This window comes from Brassica napus, chromosome A3 (genome assembly GCF_020379485.1).
Source record: "Brassica napus cultivar Da-Ae chromosome A3, Da-Ae, whole genome shotgun sequence".
Taxonomy (NCBI): Eukaryota; Viridiplantae; Streptophyta; class Magnoliopsida; order Brassicales; family Brassicaceae; genus Brassica; species Brassica napus.
The window spans coordinates 28,780,785-28,803,760 of NC_063436.1; the positions used below are offsets into that span (position 1 = coordinate 28,780,785).

Consider the following 22,976-nt stretch of genomic DNA (forward strand, 5'->3'; position numbering starts at 1 on the left):
AGTAAGTCGTCTGACGAACAGATCTGGAAAAAAACTCGATGTCATACCTTAAATTGGTGAGATAAGTTCCTTAGCATGCATAAGGCTTCTCCAAGCACACAGAATCACAAACGAAAGTCACCCACCCATAATCGTTAGCTTCTATGACTCTATGAACCATAAAAATTTTAGAATCAAAATCTTGGGTTTTTTTAGCTCATTGTGGAGAGAAAGTGAGAGATATGTTGTGTTTAGTTCACAAGAATGGAAAAAGAAGAAGGGTAAATCGATTTTGGGAGCATTAAGAGCTTCAAATTGGTTGTTCATAGTGGTTGTGGTATTGATGACAATGGTAATCTTGTAATTACTTGAAGATGATGAGGGTGAGAGAGTAAAAATGTCATTTTCGGAAAAAAAAAAAAAAAAGATATATTGATGGCATTTTCGTAAATTATATGAACTTGTGGGATGAATAGGGTAAAACCAATTTTCAAAAAAAAGGGAGGTTAGTTTTGTGTTTGACTTTAAGTTGTAGGCCAATTTTGCAAAAATCCCTACTTTATTTTGTAACAAATCACCATGTCTTCTTAGTCTTCCTCTTTTCTAATCTCGACAATCTTTTACAAATAATATGCTTCATACAGTTTCTTGTGTAGACTTTCTTCTTTTTGATATAAATTTATATTCTTATTTAAAATTTATGTCTACTGAGAATTGGTAATCACTTTATTTGGTGTTTTGTTAACTATCTTATATGCATTGATCGAAAAAAAATTCTAATACATGAGTTACACATGCCTTTCTTATAAACTAATGGAATGAGATGCTATATATTCTAAGTCGTACGTACATCCGAGTTTGTATATATACACGTTTTAAGAGTTGTTTTATATATTTTTAAATAAATATCTAAAAATCTGAAGCAACTAATTCAGTATATATAGGAAATTAGAGCAAATTAGCTCAATATACTGAAAAGAGTGGGATACCATTGAATTGGGGGAAAATTGTAATGATGGAGAAAAAATTGAAAGGAAATAAGGTATGGAGTGCAAATAGGGGGGAAGTTGTGTGTAGGGAGTACAAATACTCAAATTAGAAACTATATCATTTTCTACAATATGTTATTTTATAACAATACATAAACTGATTTTAAGCCACCCTAAACAACAACATAGATGTGTACATTTACATCATTTTTATAAAATCGCAAATACGATATTTATATTTCCTGAATGTTATGATGGCTATCGCCTCTAATCAGGAGAAATTTTTGAACTTCGAAAACTAGTTGCGTTATATTACGCATTAGAAAAGTATAAACTATTGTCAACCAGAGTTCTATATCATATCACTGTTTCATAGAAATTCAAATTAGATTGGGAAAAAATCAATAAATGTTTTTGTCTATATCTATCACTATCATTCTAGACGGTACCTATGAATCACACAATTTTATTAGACGAAATAAAACTAAATCAGATAGACATTAATCTTATCTGCTATGAATTTTTTTTAGCTCATGTATAAGTATGATATATTAACCACACAAATAATAAAATGCACGTGGTGGTTTTGATTTATTAGCAATACATAACATATTGGGGTCAATTCCAAGTAAGATTGTTATTAACAAAACATATTGTCAGATATATATATATACTAGCCGGTGATTGTTCTGTTCGAAGACTCGTAAAACATATATAGAATAGAAAGGAAAAAAGAATAGAAGAAGATCATAAAAAAATATTAAATTATAACACAAATTTACTTATGATATAATATATAGCCAAATAATTTCAACCGTAAGCTAAATAAAGTAGTTTGGTTTACTCTTTTTTGTGTGAAGAAATTTACTAATTAACACATTTGGGTTGAAGTTTGCTGACAAGTGAGTACAGAAGTTAACCAATGAATTCGGAGATTGCATGTTGTCCAGGATAGAAACTATAAATATTTACAAGTTATATGTTTCTAAAGTATGTAAATTTAATATGCGTTAGGGATAATATATATATATGATTATTTTTGATATAGAAAATGATATACGGAAACAGATTTTCGAATATAGAAAGGATGCTTTGGATCAATGGTGATGTTGGTACTTGCAATTCTGATTCTAGAGTGGGATTCGAATGTAAACAAAAATGTCGTTATATACATTTTCTTTGTTATGACAATGAAAACAGAGAAGTAAATAAAGTTTACGGAATTTGCACTAGATGTCAAAATTATAGAAGGTAATTGGGTATATGGTAAAGAGACTGTGCAATTTGTGGTAATACATAAAGTGTCCTTATTACTCAACACGTTTACAGCTAAATCAGAATTTCCACCGTCCGATAATACATTCATCTCCCTCTTTCTTCTACTTGCTACCACCACATTCTCAGATCTCAGACAAAGAAAAAAAAACTCTTTCTACCCAAAATGGTGGAAGCTCAATCATGGACGACGCGGCGGATGAGCAATCAGAGGTTCGACGCCGCCGTCACCACCACACCAACAGTCATCGACATCCCCGGAACACCTCCACACTCCTCCGCCTCCTTCAATGGAAAACCCTTCTTCTTCTCCTCCCCCACGGTATCTCCCTCCGTTCTCACGGCGGCGTCGCCGCCTGGTTCGGGTCCAACATAGGAGTCCTTCTCCTGAACAAGTACCTCCTCTTCTACTACGGCTTCCGCTACCCGATCTTCTTGACCATGACGCACACGCTCTCCTGCGCCGCCTACAGCTCCGCCGTGATCAACATCGCCGGAATCGTGCTCCATCAGCACATCCTCTCCCGCAGTCAGTTTTTGAAGATTCTTGCACTCTCGGCGATCTTCTGCCTCTCCGTCGTGTGCGGCAACACTTCGCTCCGTTACATTCCTGTTTTTTTAATCAAGTGATCGGCCTAACCATTTGTAAAATATCTTACAACTCTTCTCTCTTCAATTATTTAGAGTTATATCCGGTTGCAATATTTTATATCATACTTTTAAATGAATGTATCCGGTTTTACAACGTGTATTGCGTTTATAATAAAAATTAATTTTTTTACCAGCAACCCCGGTAGCAGATAACCATACGTTACGAAGAAGGTGTGGCAAAAGGAGAAAATGGGCAACTCATGTAAAAATTGACATGGTTCGCCAATTATTAAAAAGTTTGTATACATCTGCAATTACCACCCTGAATTTTGATTTTTAGCTAAATAGGCCTAAAGTTTATTTGGTATAAAGTTGTAAGGGCATTAAAACCCTTTAACAAAAGAAAAAGTTGTAAGGGAATATTTAGCCAACAAACTAGGAAAAAGGAGACAAAGGTGCTTATAATTTGTTTTCAAATGATACAAATAGTGTTATAGCAATTAGTCGAGATAAACAATTAGTTATGCATCAAAATAGCAATTTGAAATTTCACAAATAATTAAAATTGTATAACCACATAAAATTGGACGAGTCAAAACCGACAAACATTATGTATATATAAAACCACCTAAAGAATTATATAACCCGTAAAATAAACTTGCCACTTTAAAAAGTTTATTTGACCCAGCCCTCTAGGAGGCCATGTATATAAATATGTGGTGACAAAAACTTGATACTTTCAAAATCTTCATTCAACCTTTCTCTATTTCCTGAAAAGACATGGAAGCTTCACATAATTCCAATCTCCAAATCCATAAACTCACAAAACAATTACATCATCTCCTAGAAGTAGAACAAGATGAAGAAGAAGAAGATAAAGAAGAAACACTCTCACTCCGTGACCTTCCCCTGCTCAACGACAACAAACCTAGTTCCACCGCCACCACAACCACCACTGAAGACCACGGTGAACCGTCGACGGAACCTTTTGAGTTCTTGACCTCAACTTCCTACGACGTTTCTCCGGCAGAAAACATTATCTACCGAGGCAAAATCATCCCATTAAATTACAAAAACGCCCTCTTCTCGCCTCCTGAACACATCAGCCCACGAGTTCGGACAAGATCCGAGTCCTTGTCTGCTATACAAGGCAATAAGCTAAACCCTCCCCTAGCACGCGACAATGTCGGACCTATGAGAACAAGCCGTTCTTTAGATGATCGCAAGCTCACACGTCGTTTAACCACCGCAGATCCTCCACCAGAAAATGTTTCTTTGACAAAAGGTAAGGCTAAGACTGAAACAGTGTTGTCTGGAAGTGGAAAGAGTGTAAGACCGAGATGGTATGTGATCATGTTTGGTATAGTTAAGTTCCCACCGGAGATCGAGCTGAGGAATATAAAGAGTCGAAAGACTCGCCGGAATGTTCCACCGGTTATGTTTCCATCTCTTCCTGACCGGAGATCTCGAGCAACGTCACCGTCTCCTTCTTGGAGGTTTCTCAACGCCTTAAGTTGCAAGGAGCCCACAAGCGTCGCTGCAACGGCACCGCTTTGGGTTCCGCATGCGTAAATTACTGTATTATCCCTAGGAACGAGTCCGTGTTGTTTCGTGGTTGCTTGCTTTGCCGTTGACTGAGAAGGAGAGAATTGTCATTTCTTATAAAATTTTGTAATTCTCATATTGTAAAGTTTTTTCTTTGTGTGAAAGAATTTCGATATTGTTATTTATTTGGTGAAACAATATCGATAATAGTTTGGACCATAACATTTCATCATATACCATTTTTATGTTATATATTTTCTTTTGTATTCAGCTCATTCGTTTGAATGATAAAAATATATATTTAAGATATTATTTTCAAAAGTTTTAATTGTTTAGTTGGTGGGAAGAATGAATGGTGATGATCAGAAGAGGCACGAGAAGGACGTGACCAAAATTTATTACCTCACTTTTTTCTCTGCAACTAGTTGAGTTCTGTGATGTAGACATAAAATTATATATTTTTAGCATTTAGTTGTGCTATCTATGGTTGATAAAAGGTCTGATAATAATACAAATTCCATCTTAGAGATTGTGACCTTCACCTTCTATTTGTTCAGATACTTCTAGAATTGAATCATTGCTTTTTAGACTTATTTTCCTTACAAATCTTTTTCACCATATTCATGTGTGATACAGCTTAATACAAGAATTTTTTTTTCCATCATAAAAATATATTAGGCACGAGAAGTGAGTTATACAACCTGCTTACGAACTTACAAACACATTTCGAGTACATGCCAGACTTATACAAGAAAAAACAAAAATTCCCTAGCATGCAAGCTCTTAAAGAAGACAAATACGTTTCCTTACTATTACAAAAAAAACCCAACATTATCGAGAAAACATAGATAGAGGTTTCAACTTGCTCATCATTACACCGATAGGCCAGGCTACAGAACCACCCGGAACCACATAAAACTGACTGAATTGGTTAGTTTATTGATTAATCGGTTTAACGATTTGTTGAAAGTCAGATACATGTATAGATTTCCACAAAGTGGAAAATATTACTTTACCAGCTGAGGATTCGGTGTTGTTGGAAACTGTAGAAAAAATAAAAATATATTGGTCTTGAAGTCTTGAAAAAAGTAAAGGGTGGAATCAAGGACTACTGCATTTACCATCGCTTAAAGAGCATCAAAATACAATTCAGTCAGTTTTATGTGGTTCTGGGTGGTTCTGTAGCCTGTTCGAAACTACGCTAGGCGCTAGTCGGGCGGCAACACCGGGCCTAGCGAGTTATCAAAAAATCGGGGATTAAACGGAGATTAATCGGGGCCTAGGTTTTAATACAATTTAATGTATTTATAATATATTTATGTAATAAACATGATAATAAGAGCATCTGCATTGGCGGATCATATGGGGTTCATGGGCTCGGGATCTTATGGCCTTTTGCGTTTTTAAAATTTTAAAAAGGCCGATATTTGGTGAACCGGTTCGTCCGAATGATACCGTATGAGACGGGTTCACGCGACGTGGCAAGAGGGCATTGGTGGCGTTTTTTTTTGTAGAGTGAAGCGAAACAAGGGTTTCTCGAAATGTTTCTCATTTGGTCTTCTCTCTCATTTCACTCCGCCTCCTTGGTGATTTATCGTACGACGGTTCTACCCGGAGCTTTTCTCCACGACGACGACGCCGGAGCTTTCCTCTACAAGCTCAGGTGAGAATCGACTAGATTAACGGTTTCATTCCATCGATTATGTGGTCCAAAGCGAATTCGATTTCCATTGTTAAGAGTTAGGGTTCTAGGGTTCTAAATCGAAAAGGGGGTTTTCGATAAATGGTTATATTTCGTCATGCGGTTTGGTTAGGGTACTTAATCGAATTGAGAGGCTCGTTTTAGGGTTCTAATTAGGGTTCTAAATCGAAAAGGGGGTTTTCGATAAATGGTTATATTTCGTCATGCGGTTTGGTTAGGGTACTTAATCTAATTGAGAGGCTCGTTTTAGGGTTCTAATTAGGGTTCTAAATCGAAAAGGGGGTTTTCGATTAATGGTTATATTTCGTCATGCGGTTTGGTTAGGGTACTTAATCTAATTGAGAGGCTCGTTTTAGGGTTCTAAATGGTGTGATTTGTGGTACAGATGGACCCAGCCGAAGAGAGAAGAGAGATGAAGAGGCAAAAGGAGCACTACATGATGCTTCAATGCGCGGCTGATGCGCAATACGGGATTCCGACGAGGTGTCTGTGTGGTTCGCGCATCATTAACGAGGTTCGTGGAAAGGAGGAGTACGACAGCCTTCCTGGGAAGCGTTTTTTCACGTGCAAGAACTACGAGGTAAACGATTCCGCATTGTGTATCCCTTTTCAGATTGTATAAGTTATTTGCTTACGGATAATTCTGATATGTATTTGTTGTTGTAACCAAGGATGATGGGTTGCATTTTCGTCATCCTTGGGTGTTTGGTGTCCAGGAGGAGATCGAGAGTCTGACAAAACGTGTGAAGGAGTCCGAGGAGGTGACTCTTTTGGTGGCAAAACTCAATAAACAGATTGAAACACTGGCGGTGAGAATCCTCCTATATTTAGATAATACAGTAGTTATATTTTTTTGACATTTGTGAGTGTTTGTGAGTGTTTTATTTTGACATTGGATGATAATTTTGACATTTGCGAGTGTTTTCCATTTTTCCAGGAACAGGTTCACGACCTCAATGTCAAAGTACGTGTCCTACAGAAGGTCTGCTTCGACTAAAAATAGAAGGTACGCCTCAATCTCATGAAAACTGTTTGAGTTATCTTTGGTTCGCTAACTTGATTGTGTCCTTCCTCTTTTTTGTTTTGCAGGTCACGGGCATCAAGTCACAAGTTCGCAAGTCACGGGTAGTGTTTATGTTTTGTCTGTTTTATGTCTAGTTGCTCAGATTGTGTAGCATTTTCCTTCTGACTACACTTTCTTTTCACTTGTTTCACGGATGTAATGAAGACACCCACGGGTGTATGTACTAAAAACTTGGTTCACGGATTTGTAAACACCCACGGGTGTATTTGTATGGATGCTCTATATATATTATGTCTTTCGTTATCTGAAAACCTTCACAGAAGAAGGAAAAAACATAAAACCTCGTTCCCTGTCTTTCTTTATCTTTCATTATCTTTGCAAACCAAAACTATCATAAAAACTCATTCCCCATCTTTCTTTATCTTTCATTTTCTTTCCAAAACACTCGACACTTGAACAATGTCGACCTCGTCAAGTGATGAAGTCGATGAAATTCTAAATGAAGCCTTTGAAGAAATTGTGGATCAACATCTTGATAATTTCATCGATTCAGTCATTAATGTTCAAGACAACACCCGGAGTAGACGAACTTATATCGAAAGAGATCGAGAACAAGGACAGAAACAGCTTTGGGACGACTATTTTAGTGATCATCCTACATATTCAGCAGACATGTTTAGGCGGCGTTTTCGAATGAACAAGCCATTGTTCCTCCGCATTGTCGATCGCCTAAGTAATGAAGTTCCATACTTTCAGCAAAGAAGAAATGCTCACGGCAGGTACGGACTAACTGCACTTCAAAAATGTACGGCGGCTATACGTATACTAGCATATGGTCAATCGGGAGATATGTATGACGAATATCTCCGACTTGGTGAGAGTACATCACGTTTATGTTTGGAAAATTTTACTAACGGAATAATAAATTTGTTTGGAAATGAGTATCTAAGAAGACCTACACCGGAGGATCTTCAACGATTACTCGATCTTGGAGAGGCACGCGGGTTTCCAGGTATGATCGGCTCGATCGACTGTATGCATTGGCAGTGGAAAAACTGCCCAACGGCTTGGAAAGGCCAGTACACACGTGGTTCAGGGAAGCCGACAATTGTCTTAGAAGCTGTGGCATCACAAGATCTTTGGATATGGCACGCATTTTTTGGATTACCAGGTACTCTCAACGATATCAATGTTCTTGATCGGTCACCAGTTTTTGATGACATTTTACAAGGTCGAGCACCAAAAGTTAAGTTCAAGGTCAATAACCACACATATCGTATGGCTTACTACCTTACTGACGGAATATATCCAAACTGGGCAACATTTATCCAATCCATCCGACTTCCTCAAGGTCCTAAAGCAGAGCTATTTGCCGAACGTCAAGAATCTACCCGAAAAGATGTCGAACGGGCTTTTGGAGTTTTGCAAGCGAGGTTTGCAATAGTTAAAAACCCGGTTCTAGTATGGGACAAGGAAAAAATAGGACAGATTATGAAAACTTGTGTCATATTGCACAATATGATTGTAGAGGACGAACGAGGCGGATACACTCTAACTGATACATCTCAGTTCGAGTCGGGAGAGACAAGCAGAAGTTCCAAGGTGAAAAGTAGAACAAGTTTTAATGTCGGTAATATGCTAGGCATTCGCAATGATCTTCGGGATTCAGAGAAACATGATCGTTTGAAAGCTGATTTAGTTGAAAACGTTTGGCAAAAATTTGGTAACGAAGATGAATAAAATTTGTATGTTCAAGAATTCTCAAAGTATTCAATAATATGTATTTGGAATATATTTGTTTATGTAATCTATTTTAAACAAAATTTTTTAAAAAATTATTATATTTTATTCATTTATTGTCATATATTAAAAACTTTAAAAAATATTATTTTATTCCTATGAACCCCTTTTTTAGGTTCACCAATGCAGCAGCACAATATGTTGAGGTTCATCACTATTTATGGGACCATCAAAAAATTAATAAAAAATTCTTATGAACCCCAAGAAGGGGTTCACTAATGCAGATGGTCTAATAGTTTTAATACATGCTTATATATACAAATATATGTGACAGATGGACGTAGAAGCGTCACAGTCCAGCGGCTTGTGACGTTTATGTAATCTTAAGAGGTAGTGTGTTCGATTCTCCAGCAACATTTCTTTTCCATTCTTTTTACATGTGCGATTTTGAAAAAAAAAAAACTTAACTTGTCCCACATCGGTTAACAATGAGGAAGAGAGGTGTTGAAATCCTTTATAAATACAGGGACAAAGTCTACTCAATTCACAGACAAATGGGCTTTCGTTTTAAGACCCAAAATTTGTCAACAAAGTCTAACTATTAGGCGCTTTAAATCGGTTTTAATCCGATTTTTTAGCGATTAATTGGTTAGTTTATTGATTAATCGGTTTAACGATTTGTTGAACCGATTTGGTGAAATCGCCGCGGTTTGGTTCCGCCGAGCGCCTAGTCGGCCGACTAATCGGCTAGGCGTCCGCGTTTTCGAACAGACCCCAACTCAAAAAAATTTCTTTTTTTTTTGCATTTTCTAAGGTGATAATAACATTGAAGGATCTTCTATCATGCATCAACATCGTTCCGAGATTAGGGTTTGTTATGATGACACCTTCTGAAACCGACTCTTTTTGGCATTTTTCTATTTCACTTTTCAAAAATGAAAGAATCATTCACTTCACTATTAAGCTCATCTATTATTTTTTTCTTCATTAAAAAGAACGATTGTTTTGTTTGAGAGAACTGCAACAATTCACGTGAAGAGGTTAAAATGAATTTAAACAGTAAGAAAGAGATGACGTATCTTGCAAGCAAACTGTCTCAAGAGCAACACTTCTTTTTTGTGAATTTGATTGTCATTTTGTTGAAGGTTTAATCTTGTGACCTTTACTGTCGATATTGATAAGTTACTTGCGGAACTCAGATCAATTCGCTGTGAAGAATTCTCTATCTACTCACTAAATCAAAGAACATGTATCTGACTTTCAAATTTTTCAGAACGAATCAATCAATGGCAATGATCAAGAAGCCGACAGAGACATACATGAGGAAGACAGGATAAAGTGCGAGAGCTTTTCTTTTCGGGTTCACAGCAGCGCTCATGAAAGAATAAGCAGCCGAAGAGCTGCGGGCAAGAGTGGAAGACACAACGATCATTTTGAGTATCACATTGTCCTTCAACATGCAGATCACTGCTCCAACGTCCAGTGGGAATAGACAGTAGCCCAAAAGGCTTAGGCTTTGGAAGAAGATTATATGTCCTCCCTGAAAAAAATTCATATTGTTCAAGACAGCGAAAGTGAGATGCTTAAAAAAATCAAAACTTGTAACGAGAAATAAAAAGTATGTGGCTTTTACTAATATACGAATCAAATGTGCATAATATATGAATCAAATGTGTGCTTACCAGGAGCAGGACATTTAGTGTGAGGATCACTGCTCCGGCTGCAAGTAGTGCAAATGCCACGGCAAACACTTCGGACTGGAAACTACAGAGAGAAAGAATGAGAACAGAAGAAAATGCAATAAACAGAGAAAGAATCTTTATCCTACCAGATGAAAACACAGACGTGGCTTATACCCTTATGCTTAAGTGGTAATAAAAAACAAGCAAACAACGGCATACAAAACACAGTCATGTCTTTTCCGATAAATCATGCATACATCAAGTACATTCAAACACAAAAAAAAAAAAATAACAAAACAGCCTTGTTTAAACCTTTTGATTTCACATTTTCTTATTCGGTGTGTTCATAAATCACAGCAAAGAAAACATTTATAAGCAGGAAAATATGAAAGACCGGAGAACACAAAGCCATCCGTATGGTCACATAAGTTCAAGGTTAAATTATACAGCATGGTTGATCGATCGTATATCTGGATCCTTAGATAAGATGCTGCTAAAAGTAAGACAAGGGAAGGGAGAGTAATAAAACTCAAAATCACAAGTAACACAGCACCATCTATCTTATTAAAACTGAAGTACAAAATGAGATTGTTTGGAAACATGTATATGAGTTTAAAAAATAAGAGTGTTTGGTAACATGGATTGTAGTCTTTTAAAAAAATATTACTTTTGTTTGAAAATAAAGATAGTAGTATTTAGCAAAAAAAGTAATGGGCTTATGTTATTAAGAAAAATTGAAAGTCCATCATATTATAAGAAATTATCTATTTGGGTCAGTTTTAAAATGAGTCAAATCATTTAAACTTTTTTTTCAAAACTAACCATAAAACAAAATTTAAACTTTATATACATATTTCAAATCAAAATAATAATTCAAAATTGATTTACATCATAAATTAATTGAAAAATATACATATATTCAAAAATGAATTTTTACTAAACTCTTTTTCAATAACCATTACTTTTGTTTGAAAACAAGGATAATATTATTAAGCAAAAAAGTAATGGGCTTATGTTATTAAGAAAAATTGAAAGTCCATCATATTATAAAAAACTATCTATTTGAGCCAGTTTTAAAATGAGTCAATCTAATTGCCTAAAACTTTTTTTTCTAAACTAACCATAAAACAAAATTTAAACTTTATATACATATTTCAAATCAAAATAATAATTCAAAATTGATTTATATCATAAATTGATTGAAAAATATACATATATTCAAAAATGGATTTTTACTAAACTATTTTTCAATAACCATTATAAAAAATGTTGTCAACATATATATAAGAAAAATACAATACAAAGCCCAATTTGAAATACCAACTCAAATTATGGTTTTTATATTTCATATTAAGTTTTAAAAATATAATATATGTAATTATTTATATGATGGTACATATAAAATACGATTAATTATATGATGACAATATACGATACATAATAATGACTAGGGATGGACTTTCGGTTACCCATACGAGTTTGGTTCTGATCGATTTGCATTTCAAATTTTCGGGGTCAAAGATTTCAGCCCTATTAGGATGTTTCTAAATTTTGGTTTGAGTGTGATTCGGACCTTTGCGGGTTTGGTTCGAGTTTGGATCCATTTAAATTATTTTTAAAGGTTTAAATCATTATATATTTTAAATTTCTCAACATCTATAAATAAAATAATATATTTCCTATAAATTTAAATAAGATATGTCAGAATACCTAAGCTTAACATATCAATTGGCATTTAAAATTTTTGGATACAAAATCAATAAATATTTTAAGTATTTTTGGTGATTTGAGTATACCTTAAATATTTCAGATATTTAATTTTGACTATCTATATATATTTTCAAGTATTTAAACCAATTTAAAAGTATAATTCTTGATGTTTTATATACGTTAAATCTAAATATAATTAAATATATAAGTATCCGAATACTTCGGTTCGGATCAGATTTGGATCTCTAAATAACAAAACTTTGAATAATTTGAATATTTAATCAATTTATGTTCGGGTTTGGTACTATATTTTCGGATCGGTATCGGGTCTGTTCCTCGGATTCATTTTGCCAAACCCTAATAATTACATGAAAAACAAATATCAACATATTTTTCAAAATATACATCCGCGCAGGCGCGCAGATTAAATATTAACATATTTTTCAAAATATTTTGCTATCAATTTTGGTTCGGGTTTGGTATTACACTTTCAGATCAAGATCGGTTTCGTTCTTCAGATTTTGATTTTTTTCAAGCACTAATATTAACATAAAAAACAAGTAGCAAAATATTTTTGAAAAATACACCCGCGCGGGTGCGCGGGTTAAAATCTAGTATCTGTTAGTTGTTGCTCATCAAAACTGACAGCAGTATTAGAGTCTAGTCTAGTGATGCCTTAGCCTAAGAAGCACCATTATAGAGAAACCCTCTCAACGTCTCCAGATACTATGTACCTGATAAGATCATAACCAGTGTCAATTTGGTCAAAGGAAATAGAGAAATGGCGTAGTGAGTCTCCCACTTACTTGTTCAACACGTTAGTTGGAAGTTATGTGGTTATTAGGTCAAGAAACGTGAGTCTTATTGAATGATATGAAAAGAAAATTGCAGTAAACTTGTGTTCTTGTTCTCTTAAGTCTTTGGGTTCCATCAGTACCAAAATGCTCAAATCAGATTACACTAAAGCTAAGACCTTTATGATTCATGCATCCATAAGAGATCGAAAAGGAGAAAGCTTTGGATCAGAATCTTACCTTTTTAACAGAAGCACCAGCTTCAGATTATTCACTAATATCCTCCACACATCTCTCTTCACTGTATCCCACACCGGCTCCGTCAACGTGTTCGCCGGAGATCCGAATCCCATGGTCTTGGAACCTTCCGAGCTGCTGAAATCACCTGAGCGACGGAGGCACTGGAACAGGTGTCACCTTCTGAGTCGAAAAGGAAGACGGCGGAGGAGGCGGTGCAGGGAGGACGCTTCCGTCGTTGTTCTCGATCTCGTCGATGTCCAACTGAGATGACTGCTAAAGCGGCGTCGTATCGTTGCGCGACATTCTCCGTTTCGTGTTAGGCTTTTCACCGGAGAAGACACGAATTGATGATATAAGAAACGACACCGTATAACAGTCCATGCGTACAACGGCGTCGTTTAGTTAATTGTGTGTTTAGTTTAACTAACTATAAATGGAATTTTAAGGAAGTGGCTTTGTCATCGTTAAAAGAGTCTTTAAACTTAGCGTCAGAACATTTATTTTAGATCTCATTTCGAAGTAAATGATGTCATTAATTAGTTGATAAGCCTTTGATGACAAAACTAATATTGGAAATATTTTTTTTTTAATTGGATGTTAACTTCTTTGATGAGTTCTTTAGCAAACAGAATACAGTAAAGTTTTACACTGACATTTTATCATATCTCTTACAATATGAGTGAAGTAAACTATCATTTTTCATCCGAAAAATAGAAAAGTAATCATTTTCATAAACATGTTATTTTACTGACAAAGACATCTTTTAGACTCTTTACATATATAGATTTATAAATATACACACCTTTTGCGTTACTGGACATAAATATACACTCGAAAGAATCAAACCCAAGCAACAAAAGAAGAAACATAGAGCATTCACACAGAAGTATATATTATATACTTTATAATTAAAATATTCTATGCGCTTGGTGCACATTCACGAGGGATTCCCTGTGGGAACCTCTTACGGTCCGTACAGTAGTTGTAGATCATGTAATTCTTCTGAACCCATCTGAGTCTAGCTTGGCTAGTCGCATCCATTTGTTGAGTGTACCAACTAGAGCTTGGGCTACAAGACGATCTTCCGTTTATATGAGCACACCCCTCGATCTTGATGCTCCTGTAAGAAGCCATGAATGGAGCTTTGGACCAATCCGTTTTAACCAGACCACCTCTCGTTGCCCAATCGTCTGCGTTCCAAAGACTCGCGTACATCCTCATCGGCTTGCTCTTTGGAAACAAAACACCGATTGACTCAGAGTTTTTGAACTCTCTAATTGGTGTACCGTCGACTGTTAATCTGAGCAAAAAGAAAAACATAAAAGATTAGAGTTAAAACCCTAATTTTAATAGACTTTACTTGTGAAGCAAGAAAGGTGAGATTTTTGACTTTACATGATTCTTTGAGGGTTCCAGAGGATTGAGTAAGTGTGGAAGTTCGCTGTTGGGTCGAACCAGAGATAGAATTGTTGCTCTTTGTCACCTTTACCTTGAGTGTAAACATTAGTGTGTAGAGTATAAGGATCTCCACTCATGTTACCCAAGAACTCAAAATCTATCTCATCCCAAGTCGATCCTTCAGATTTCAGCTGCAAAAATATATAAAAAACAAAAACTTAATAATCAAGATAACTATTGTAATAGCGTGTTAAAGTGTATGACTGATGTTTTAAAATCTAATAATAAAATGGATGGATTTAAAAAAAAATTGTAATAATTATCAAACATATATCTCATGAAAAGTCCATGTTGAGTAACTTACGTAGAAAGTTGTGACGGTTCCTGCTGAGTTGCCAGGAACAAGCTTAATCTGCATATCGATCTTTCCAAACAAATACTCTGTTTTGGATTGAAAACCCGAACCAGAGGACCTGTCTAAGGAGAGAGTAAGAAGCTGCCCGTTGTTGAGTATCTTCCCACGGCCGTTTCCCCAAGCTACGTTGACGTCGCTGTTGAAATCAGCGGCGGAGAATGAAAACACAGCCGCAAGAAGAGCCGCAAAGAAGAATATTTTGAAAGGAGACATTGTTGTGTATACGTGTGTGTGTGTGTTATTGAGTTTGGTGAGGAATGTGAAGAAGAAAGAAGAAAGAAGAGAGCTATATATAGTGGAAGGAGGAGAAGAGTTTGGTAAAAAAATGAGAAGAGAGAGTGGGTGAACAAAAGGAAGCTAATGTTAAGACATTGCATGCAAGATATATTACAGCTGGAGTGTCGAGTACTTCCATCATTTGGTAAACAGATAGTTTTACAATCCTTAATTAAAAATGTGAGTTATATAAATGTATACTCATAGTGTTAGAAATTTGTTGTTTCAGTTCTTTTGTAATTAAGAATCTTTTGAAGGTTTGATACTGAAAACTGACTACAGTATTAAAATTGATGCGGATAAAAAAAGAACGATGTAGATCAAAGAAACCAATCTTAAAAGTATAAAGTATGTTTGAGAAATATACAAAATATTCATTTATGTTTTTTAAATCTTCTAATAGATGCTAGTATAAACTTTCCCTTTGGTTAATACTTGTTTACTGCACTTTCTTTCATATTTTGTTGCTGTTGTCAACTCTGAGTTTTAGGTTAAAGAATTAAATAATCGTTTACTATATAACTGGTTGCATGCTTTGTATATATAGTATAATTTTTGATACAATTGTATATAGGGATTTCGAAATCCAAATTTGTTTATACGTCTCTCATATCCCTACGAGGACGCTTAGAGGGACAAAATAAGATAAGAGGTCCAGAGGGACATTACGTGTGGAATGGCTCGACTTCAAATTCTGGAATTTAGTTGAAATCTTAGGAGAATATGTATATTGCATATATTTTTCCTTTAAATGTTTTGAGTTTTGTTTTCTCAGAGTTTGGTATGTATCCAATTACTAGGTCGTAAATAACTGGACCCATGTTTCTGAAATAAAACAACTTGAGTTGACTCGTCTCGAACTTCTTTCAATATGCATTTAACATAAAACTTTATAAGCTTTACATATATTTGGAAATGTCATCATGATGTGATGTGATTAAAAGGAATATTATTATTGTGCGTATTGAGCATAGAAGCAACGAAGAAAAGTAGGAGCTTTCTTTATCTCTCTATATTAGTTGTATGGGTTAAAGATTTGATTGCGTTAGCAGAGGTGCAAGTAGGAGGAGAGCCACGATTTCTTTCTTTATCTCTCTTGTTAATCATAAAAGGTCATTTTCTTTTGGTTGGTCACTAATTAATGCAGGGACTCTCAATAAAGATGTTTCGTTGCAAAATAAAAAGCTATAATCGATATATGCAACCATACCGACTAATTATATACAATGATATAATTATTGATGTAAGCTTTGGATAAGAATCTGGACAATCAAAATAAATCTGAATTATATGCGTAACATATGTATGCTTATCATTAAAATGGAACACAATGCATGTAGAATAGCTAGGTTTACTGTTGAGTCTTAAAAAACAGTATGGTAAAACAATTGAAACTAAGAATCGTATTAATTTATTTGCATGCAACCACTAGCGGTATGACGGATATAGACTATCATTATTGAGTAGTTTTGGTTAAAGTGGCTCTCTTTTGTTGATCAAACTCAGAAAATGTAGTTTGATTGGTATGCATATTTGACACACTAAAACAGCTCATTTTCAACAACAAAAAACTAAAACAGCTATTAGTCCATAGTGCATCTAGAATTAAATCTGGGAAAAAAAAAGAAAGAAATTGAATGTTATCTACGAGGACAAGTACTGCTATTTATTGGAAATGACTTATGAATATGAGGGTGGTCCAAACTCAATGGCTACTATTTTTTCAAGCACCAAAGCTATTTTCATCATTCTTTGTTTATTCAAAGGAACAAGCATCGTTTGATTTATCCAACTTTTTGCTAATTTTGTCTTCTGTTTTCACGCCAAGAATTACTAATAAATGGTCAATTCTTTTGCAAAAGTTTATAGAGTTTTCACATCATTGCCATATAATACCATAAAATTATAGATTATCGATAAATGTAGTTGTATTACTAATAGCTTTTGAATAACTAGTTAAGGCAGACGAGGCGTATCCAACTCTTAAAAATAATATAGTTTTAAAAAAAGACTATATAAGCTCTTAAGATTTTTGCACACGAATTGAAAAAAGTTACTAAATTTTATGTTTTAACCATATTTTATATAATTTTTTGTTTGATTTTATTAATTAATGAATTAAAAATAAGGACAAAAATGAAAATGTATTAAAAATATGTATTGAAACGTAAAACGACATAAAACAATATGGAGGGAGTACGAACGAAAACTCGTATATTTGTTTTTAATTATTTTGACCTTCTTCTCCGGGCATGGTAACACAACAGATTGAATGTCAAATATTCATAAAATAGAACCACCACTTAAAAATGTGTAGTAGATAGCATGAATCGATGTATGAACTCCAATAAAATAAAGTTAACAGTTGTCAAAGACAATTTAATTTCATTATTACACTGACATGATTTGGGGTAAGTACAAAAGACCGGTTGGTTTTAAATAGTAGTTTGAGTTTTGAGCAAGTAATACTATGGATGGAGATGGACCTTAAGAATTAAGGTAGGATAGCTACGTAATTAAAACGAGTACTATTACAAGAAGTCATATACATACGAACATGATTCATTGGATGAATTTTCTTTGACAACGAAATTTTGATTTGGACCGCCTAACTAAACGTCAACTTGGTGACACTAAGCTTGACAGCTATGACATTATGTGATTAGTTTCTATGTAATGGCTTATCATAACTCTTAATCAGGGGGATAAACTCACTCTTAATTCAACTCACCATATATTTCATTTTAACGAACCCATATCTCAGACAACTATGTATGGTCTTGGCAATTTCGGGCTCCTTTAATATTGCAAGTTTTTCATTGTTATCGAAGGGTTTGGATCTTAGGCTCTAATTTCTCATTTGGTCTGGAACCAGATTTTCCTGATATCAATAATGCGGTGTAAGTAAAACATCTCTTCATCGGGTTGTGAATTAAGAGCAGATCTACAACACCAATACATACTGTTAACCACTAACCTACCACATTCAGTAGTAAATATTGCAAATTCGTATTATTTTTTGGTAAGAATTCTGTATGATTTTTAGAAAAGTTAAAGATATATATTTAAAACAATTGGGTAACAATATCATTTGGATTTATTTTTATTTTTTTTGAAGTGGATTTTACCAGTTGAAATCAAATCTAAATTATTAATTAAACTTTTTGAAAAGGCGAGCGTTGTAATTTGTAATATAATGATTTATTTGGTGGATGTATAACCTTTTTCTGTCATCCAAAAAGGCAAAAACAAACTTTTGTGGATACATTCGAGAGATTTTGTGTTTAAGCAAACAATATAGACGGGGTCAACTAATATATAATCATATGTTTTAGAACGTCTATCACCACCACTGTATGTTTAAACGATTATATATTTTCAAAACATTTTTGAACGATATACTCTAAAACAGTTTGATATTTCGAAGTTACTATTTCTAGTAAATTTAGAAACCTTGCAATATTGTAACATAATATTTTCGTTAACATTTCTTTATTGGTCAAGTGTCACAGATGAAGACTGTTGAGTGATGACGATGGATTCGTCAATGCATGCAAAATTAATAAAGAGAGAGAGCGAGAGTTGTCGTCTCACCACACAATCACACAATTATTTAGAGCCAAAATAATTATTAATATACATCGTTACAGAACACATTGTTGTGCCTAACCAAATATCTTCGTATGTTTTCTTCCTAAAACGATTGGCTGAATGTCATTTTCATAAACCAGCTGATCTCAATGGATAAGCGTAATTAGTAATCGACATCAATTATTTTACTTTGTCCTTTAGGTCTCTAAGTCATATCATACTACTTGGTTATGGCCAATAATAATATATTAGCAATCTTACTATGATCACTTTTATATACTCTTATCCTCAACAATATAGTAACAACATTGTTATCATCATCCCCTTGTTTCGGTAACAATTTCACTAGATAATCAACTAAAGTGACTTCAAACACAAACGACGCATCAATCCATATCACTTCATGTCGTTTTAACTATTTTATCGGTGAACTGTATAGCGAAGACATCAAGTGATGCCAAATAGGGGCATAGGACTAATCTAATCTATTAAAATAGGAGTACAAAATTAGATTATCCCTTAGTTTTTCACTATATTTACAATGGCATGCCACTGAAGTTATTAATTAACCTATCTTTTAGGATTTTTGTCTTTTCTCTTCAATTAATGTATTTCCAAAATCAAATTCTAACTAAAAAATTATGGCAACAATAATTAATAAACCTAACTTTTAATATTTTTTGTCTTTTCCTTTTTATTATACATATGTGTATTTGAAAATAATTAATTCCATATATACATTTCGTAATTACATACATTATACGGTAATTATTTTACTAATTCCACATATACATAATAAATAGTATACAACAATTTCATTATACATAATCATAAAATTTTGATCCATAAAAACAGTTTATACAATAATTTCATTATATATAATCATAAAATTTTGATCCATAAAAAATAAAAATACATTTGTGTGATTTTACAGGTCGTATTCTAAATAAATGGATGATATAATTAAGGGTTTACATGATAAAATAAAACTACTCAATATAAACTATAAAATTATTGTGTTTATAAATGTCATATTAAAAAAAATTAAACGGGTAAATTTTAAAATATATATTATCACTTATACAAATAAATATTCATTTATCAAAAAATTAACACCTGCGCGGATGCGCGGGTCAAGCTCTAGTGCATTCTTATTCTCAGATACCAACATTGCAATAAGCATGATTTGGTATCTTCTTAAGTTTTGTAAGAGACTGTACTTTCATTTCTACATTATTTACTCACCTCTTGTGTAGATCAGATCATATGTGTGTGTGTTCCAGTCAGTTACCGATCCAATACACATCTCATTTCAATTTTAATGTAAATTTGCATATAGAAGATTAATATCAGTTATGTGTTCAAAAAGAAGAAGATTAATATCAATCATTTCGATATGATACGTGAAATTGGAAAAAAATACATGTTGATGAGTTGCACATTATTGTAGAAGTAATCAAAAGTAAAAAACCTTCCCAAAACTTAATGAACTCGTATATGGATCTTGGATCATTTGTTTATTATTAAAGTCTTTTTCAAACGATAATTTTATTATGATATTACAATTATGAAAAAAATTATATATATGATTTACTTGTCCTATGAAGATTTATGACTAACTGCATCACCTGGACGATCTTACGAAAATTCATCCACGGTTGACCAGATTCACTTGCACCATGTTAAAGATTCATTGTAAGTATTTCTTCTGTAATCTGCAATAATAAATTGTTTTTTTTCGAAAATTGAAAAATGGACTTTCTATAATGTGAAGTTGTCTAAAAAATTGTATAATTTGGGATTTGAATCTCAAACATAGATGTAATTAAAAACTTTTAAATATTAACCACTACGATGATTTTTATTTAAAAAAATCGTACTAAGTCCACAGGCCCCGTTTGCTAAAATAGCCCAAATGACACATTTGTTTTTGGAAAAACTTTATGAACTCCTGAGGGTCTCGTCCTAAACTATTGTTCACTTGTTTTTTTTTTTTTTGACTAAAAGTTGTTCACTTGTTTACGTAAGAGGCTGTATTCTCTTAACTATTTCTTGTAGATTTACTAGTGAACCTCTCTCAGTGTTTTAAAACTGTACAACTCTAGTATAATGAATTAAGTATTTGTAACGAAATTAAACTCTCTTTTCCATAATATATTATTTGGTATATAACTTGAAAAAATCTTACACAAACACCATAAACATAATATGAGCAACAAATGAATGAAAACAATAGATAAAACTCATTCAAGTTACAAAGACAATGGTCAAGTAACTTGTTTCAAGAATCAATAACTTAAGTGCACACTGCAGGAACACCTTGAGGAAACCTTCTTTTATCAGTGCAATAGTTGTAGATCATGTACTTACTTTGTGCCCATTTCATTTTTTTCTCGCCTTCCAGATCAACTTTTTGAGTGAACCATAGGGCATTCGCGGGGCAAGATGATTTTCCATTAGCCCAAACACATCCTTCCACATTGTAGTTTCTGTAGAAAGCAGTGAAAGGAGCTTTTGACCAATCTGTTTTCTCTAATCCTCCCCTTGTGGCCCAATGCTCGGCTTCCCAGAGGCTCGCGTAGAGCCTCATCGGTTGGTTCTTTGGGAATGGAACTCCCATTGACTCGGAGTTCTTAAACTCTCTAATAGGAACGCCATCAACTGTAAAACTGAAAGAAAGACAACAAAAGATACCTATTAGGAATCATACATAAAAAAATGTAATAAGACCTAAAATAAAATCTAAGAGACATGTTACAATCTACTGATTATCCATTGGTATGAATTGGAAGTTAACGGTTGGAACATTAATAAAAGTATAAATTCATTTTTATATATCCTACTCCCTCAGTTTCATTTTAGGTGTCGTTCTAGGTTTATGCACACATATTAAGAAAACATATGATTTTGTATATTTCTAAAATAAAAACACAATTACCTATACATCTTTGAAACGAATTTTTTTCTCTACAACACAATTAAATCGAAACGGAGGGAGTATAACATATAGGATTAATGTATGATGTACTTACATAATCCTTTGGGGATTCCATGTAATGCAGTAAGTGTGAAAGTTCTTTGTTGGGTCGAACCATAGATGAAACTGCTGTTCTTTGTCTCCAGAGCCTCGTGTGTAAACATTAGTATGTAGAGTATATGGATGACCACTTATGTTTCCCAAGAACTCGAAATCGATCTCATCCCATGTAGTTCCCGGTGATTTAAGCTACACAAAGTCATCATAAAACACTCGATAAATAAATGTGTTCAAGCGTATAGCAAAAGATGACAAGAATGGTCAGAAACAATATGTTACTTACATAGAATGTTGTGACTGTTCCAGCAGAGTTACCAGGGACAAGTTTCATTTGAACCTCAGCTTTACCATAGAGAAACTCCTGATGGGACTGAAAACCCGAACCAGAGGATTTGTCAAGCGAGAGAGAAAGAAGCTTTCCATCTCTGTCACGAACCTTTCCGCGGCCATCACCCCAATGTATCTGAACGTCTTTATGGAAGCTACCAGCATACACAGCAACAGATTGGGCTGCAAATAGAAAGAGAACCAAGAACGTGAATCTTGTACCACAAGAAAGCTTCATTTTCTGATAGATTTCTCGAGGGGACTTGATATCTCAGTTGTATTTGTTGATGGAAATTGAGTTAAGTGACATGAGTTTATATACCTGCTGGAAAATGGGAAAGGGAAAAAGAGGCGGAAGTTTCATAGGTTTGATTATTGATCGTATATGTGCTGTATTCTAGTTGGCTCATTCGGCCTCTTGTTGGTTGTTACAAAATAATCCAATAGAATATAATTTGCATGACTCGTTTATTGTTACAAAACAGAGAAAAAATAATGTATGTGGACAATTTGTATATCGAATGCTGGTCCCGCGTTTCGAAAGTAATGGGGCCATTTTGTCAACACGGCTTCGACTTTTACATGAGCGTAAACCCTCCCCGCCGCATAGAGGGTCCAAATATATAAATATCTGCATTTTAATAATATCTACTTTTATATT

The 22,976-nt window shown here is 34.1% G+C and overlaps 4 protein-coding genes across 5 annotated transcripts; 2 read left to right on the forward strand and 2 right to left on the reverse strand.

Moving 5' to 3' along the window:
• The first annotated feature begins 3,486 nt into the window (after positions 1-3,486).
• BNAA03G50030D lies at positions 3,487-4,611 on the forward strand. The gene has a single exon (XM_013886175.3). It carries the CDS (start codon positions 3,615-3,617, stop codon positions 4,404-4,406), a length of 792 nt encoding a protein of 263 aa, XP_013741629.1. The 5' UTR covers positions 3,487-3,614; the 3' UTR covers positions 4,407-4,611.
• Positions 4,612-5,690: 1,079 nt separating this feature from the next.
• Positions 5,691-9,129, forward strand: LOC125607306 (putative nuclease HARBI1). Of its 2 annotated transcripts, none has more exons than XM_048777237.1 (5): positions 5,691-6,042; positions 6,467-6,661; positions 6,753-6,890; positions 7,019-7,087; positions 7,171-9,129. In XM_048777237.1, exon 5 carries the CDS (start codon positions 7,565-7,567, stop codon positions 8,843-8,845), a length of 1,281 nt encoding a protein of 426 aa, XP_048633194.1. In that variant the 5' UTR covers positions 5,691-6,042; positions 6,467-6,661; positions 6,753-6,890; positions 7,019-7,087; positions 7,171-7,564; the 3' UTR covers positions 8,846-9,129. The 2 variants fall into 2 exon arrangements, with proteins under 2 accessions (XP_048633194.1, XP_048633195.1); XM_048777238.1 differs by having other exon boundaries at positions 5,694-6,042; positions 7,171-7,391.
• A 4,851-nt stretch (positions 9,130-13,980) lies between these two features.
• On the reverse strand, positions 13,981-15,726 carry LOC106441041 (xyloglucan endotransglucosylase/hydrolase protein 24-like). The gene is made up of 3 exons (XM_048777239.1): positions 15,034-15,726; positions 14,667-14,860; positions 13,981-14,571 (listed from the first exon to the last, which is right to left on the reverse strand). The coding sequence occupies exons 1-3, from the start codon at positions 15,295-15,297 to the stop codon at positions 14,190-14,192; spliced, it is 840 nt and encodes a 279-aa protein (XP_048633196.1). The 5' UTR covers positions 15,298-15,726; the 3' UTR covers positions 13,981-14,189.
• Positions 15,727-21,094: 5,368 nt separating this feature from the next.
• On the reverse strand, positions 21,095-22,612 carry LOC106441042 (probable xyloglucan endotransglucosylase/hydrolase protein 18). The gene is made up of 3 exons (XM_013882819.3): positions 22,272-22,612; positions 21,984-22,177; positions 21,095-21,620 (listed from the first exon to the last, which is right to left on the reverse strand). Exons 1-3 carry the CDS (start codon positions 22,551-22,553, stop codon positions 21,248-21,250), a joined length of 849 nt encoding a protein of 282 aa, XP_013738273.1. The 5' UTR covers positions 22,554-22,612; the 3' UTR covers positions 21,095-21,247.
• Between the last annotated feature and the right edge of the window lie 364 nt (positions 22,613-22,976).

Bases quoted from the DNA above. Each gene is read 5' to 3' on its own strand.
- LOC125607306 (XM_048777237.1), top strand. From the start codon at position 7,565: ATGTCGACCTCGTCAAGTGATGAAGTCGATGAAATTCTAAATGAAGCC.
- BNAA03G50030D (XM_013886175.3), top strand. From the start codon at position 3,615: ATGGAAGCTTCACATAATTCCAATCTCCAAATCCATAAACTCACAAAA.
- LOC106441042 (XM_013882819.3), bottom strand. From the start codon at position 22,553: ATGAAGCTTTCTTGTGGTACAAGATTCACGTTCTTGGTTCTCTTTCTA. The intron at 22,178-22,271 runs GTAAGTAACATA...GACTTTGTGTAG, and splicing joins GAACAGTCACAACATTCTAT to CTTAAATCACCGGGAACTAC. The intron at 21,621-21,983 runs GTAAGTACATCA...TCTTTCTTTCAG, and splicing joins TGGAATCCCCAAAGGATTAT to TTTTACAGTTGATGGCGTTC.
- LOC106441041 (XM_048777239.1), bottom strand. From the start codon at position 15,297: ATGTCTCCTTTCAAAATATTCTTCTTTGCGGCTCTTCTTGCGGCTGTG. The intron at 14,861-15,033 runs GTAAGTTACTCA...ATATTTTTGCAG, and splicing joins GAACCGTCACAACTTTCTAC to CTGAAATCTGAAGGATCGAC. The intron at 14,572-14,666 runs GTAAAGTCAAAA...CTTTTTGCTCAG, and splicing joins TGGAACCCTCAAAGAATCAT to ATTAACAGTCGACGGTACAC.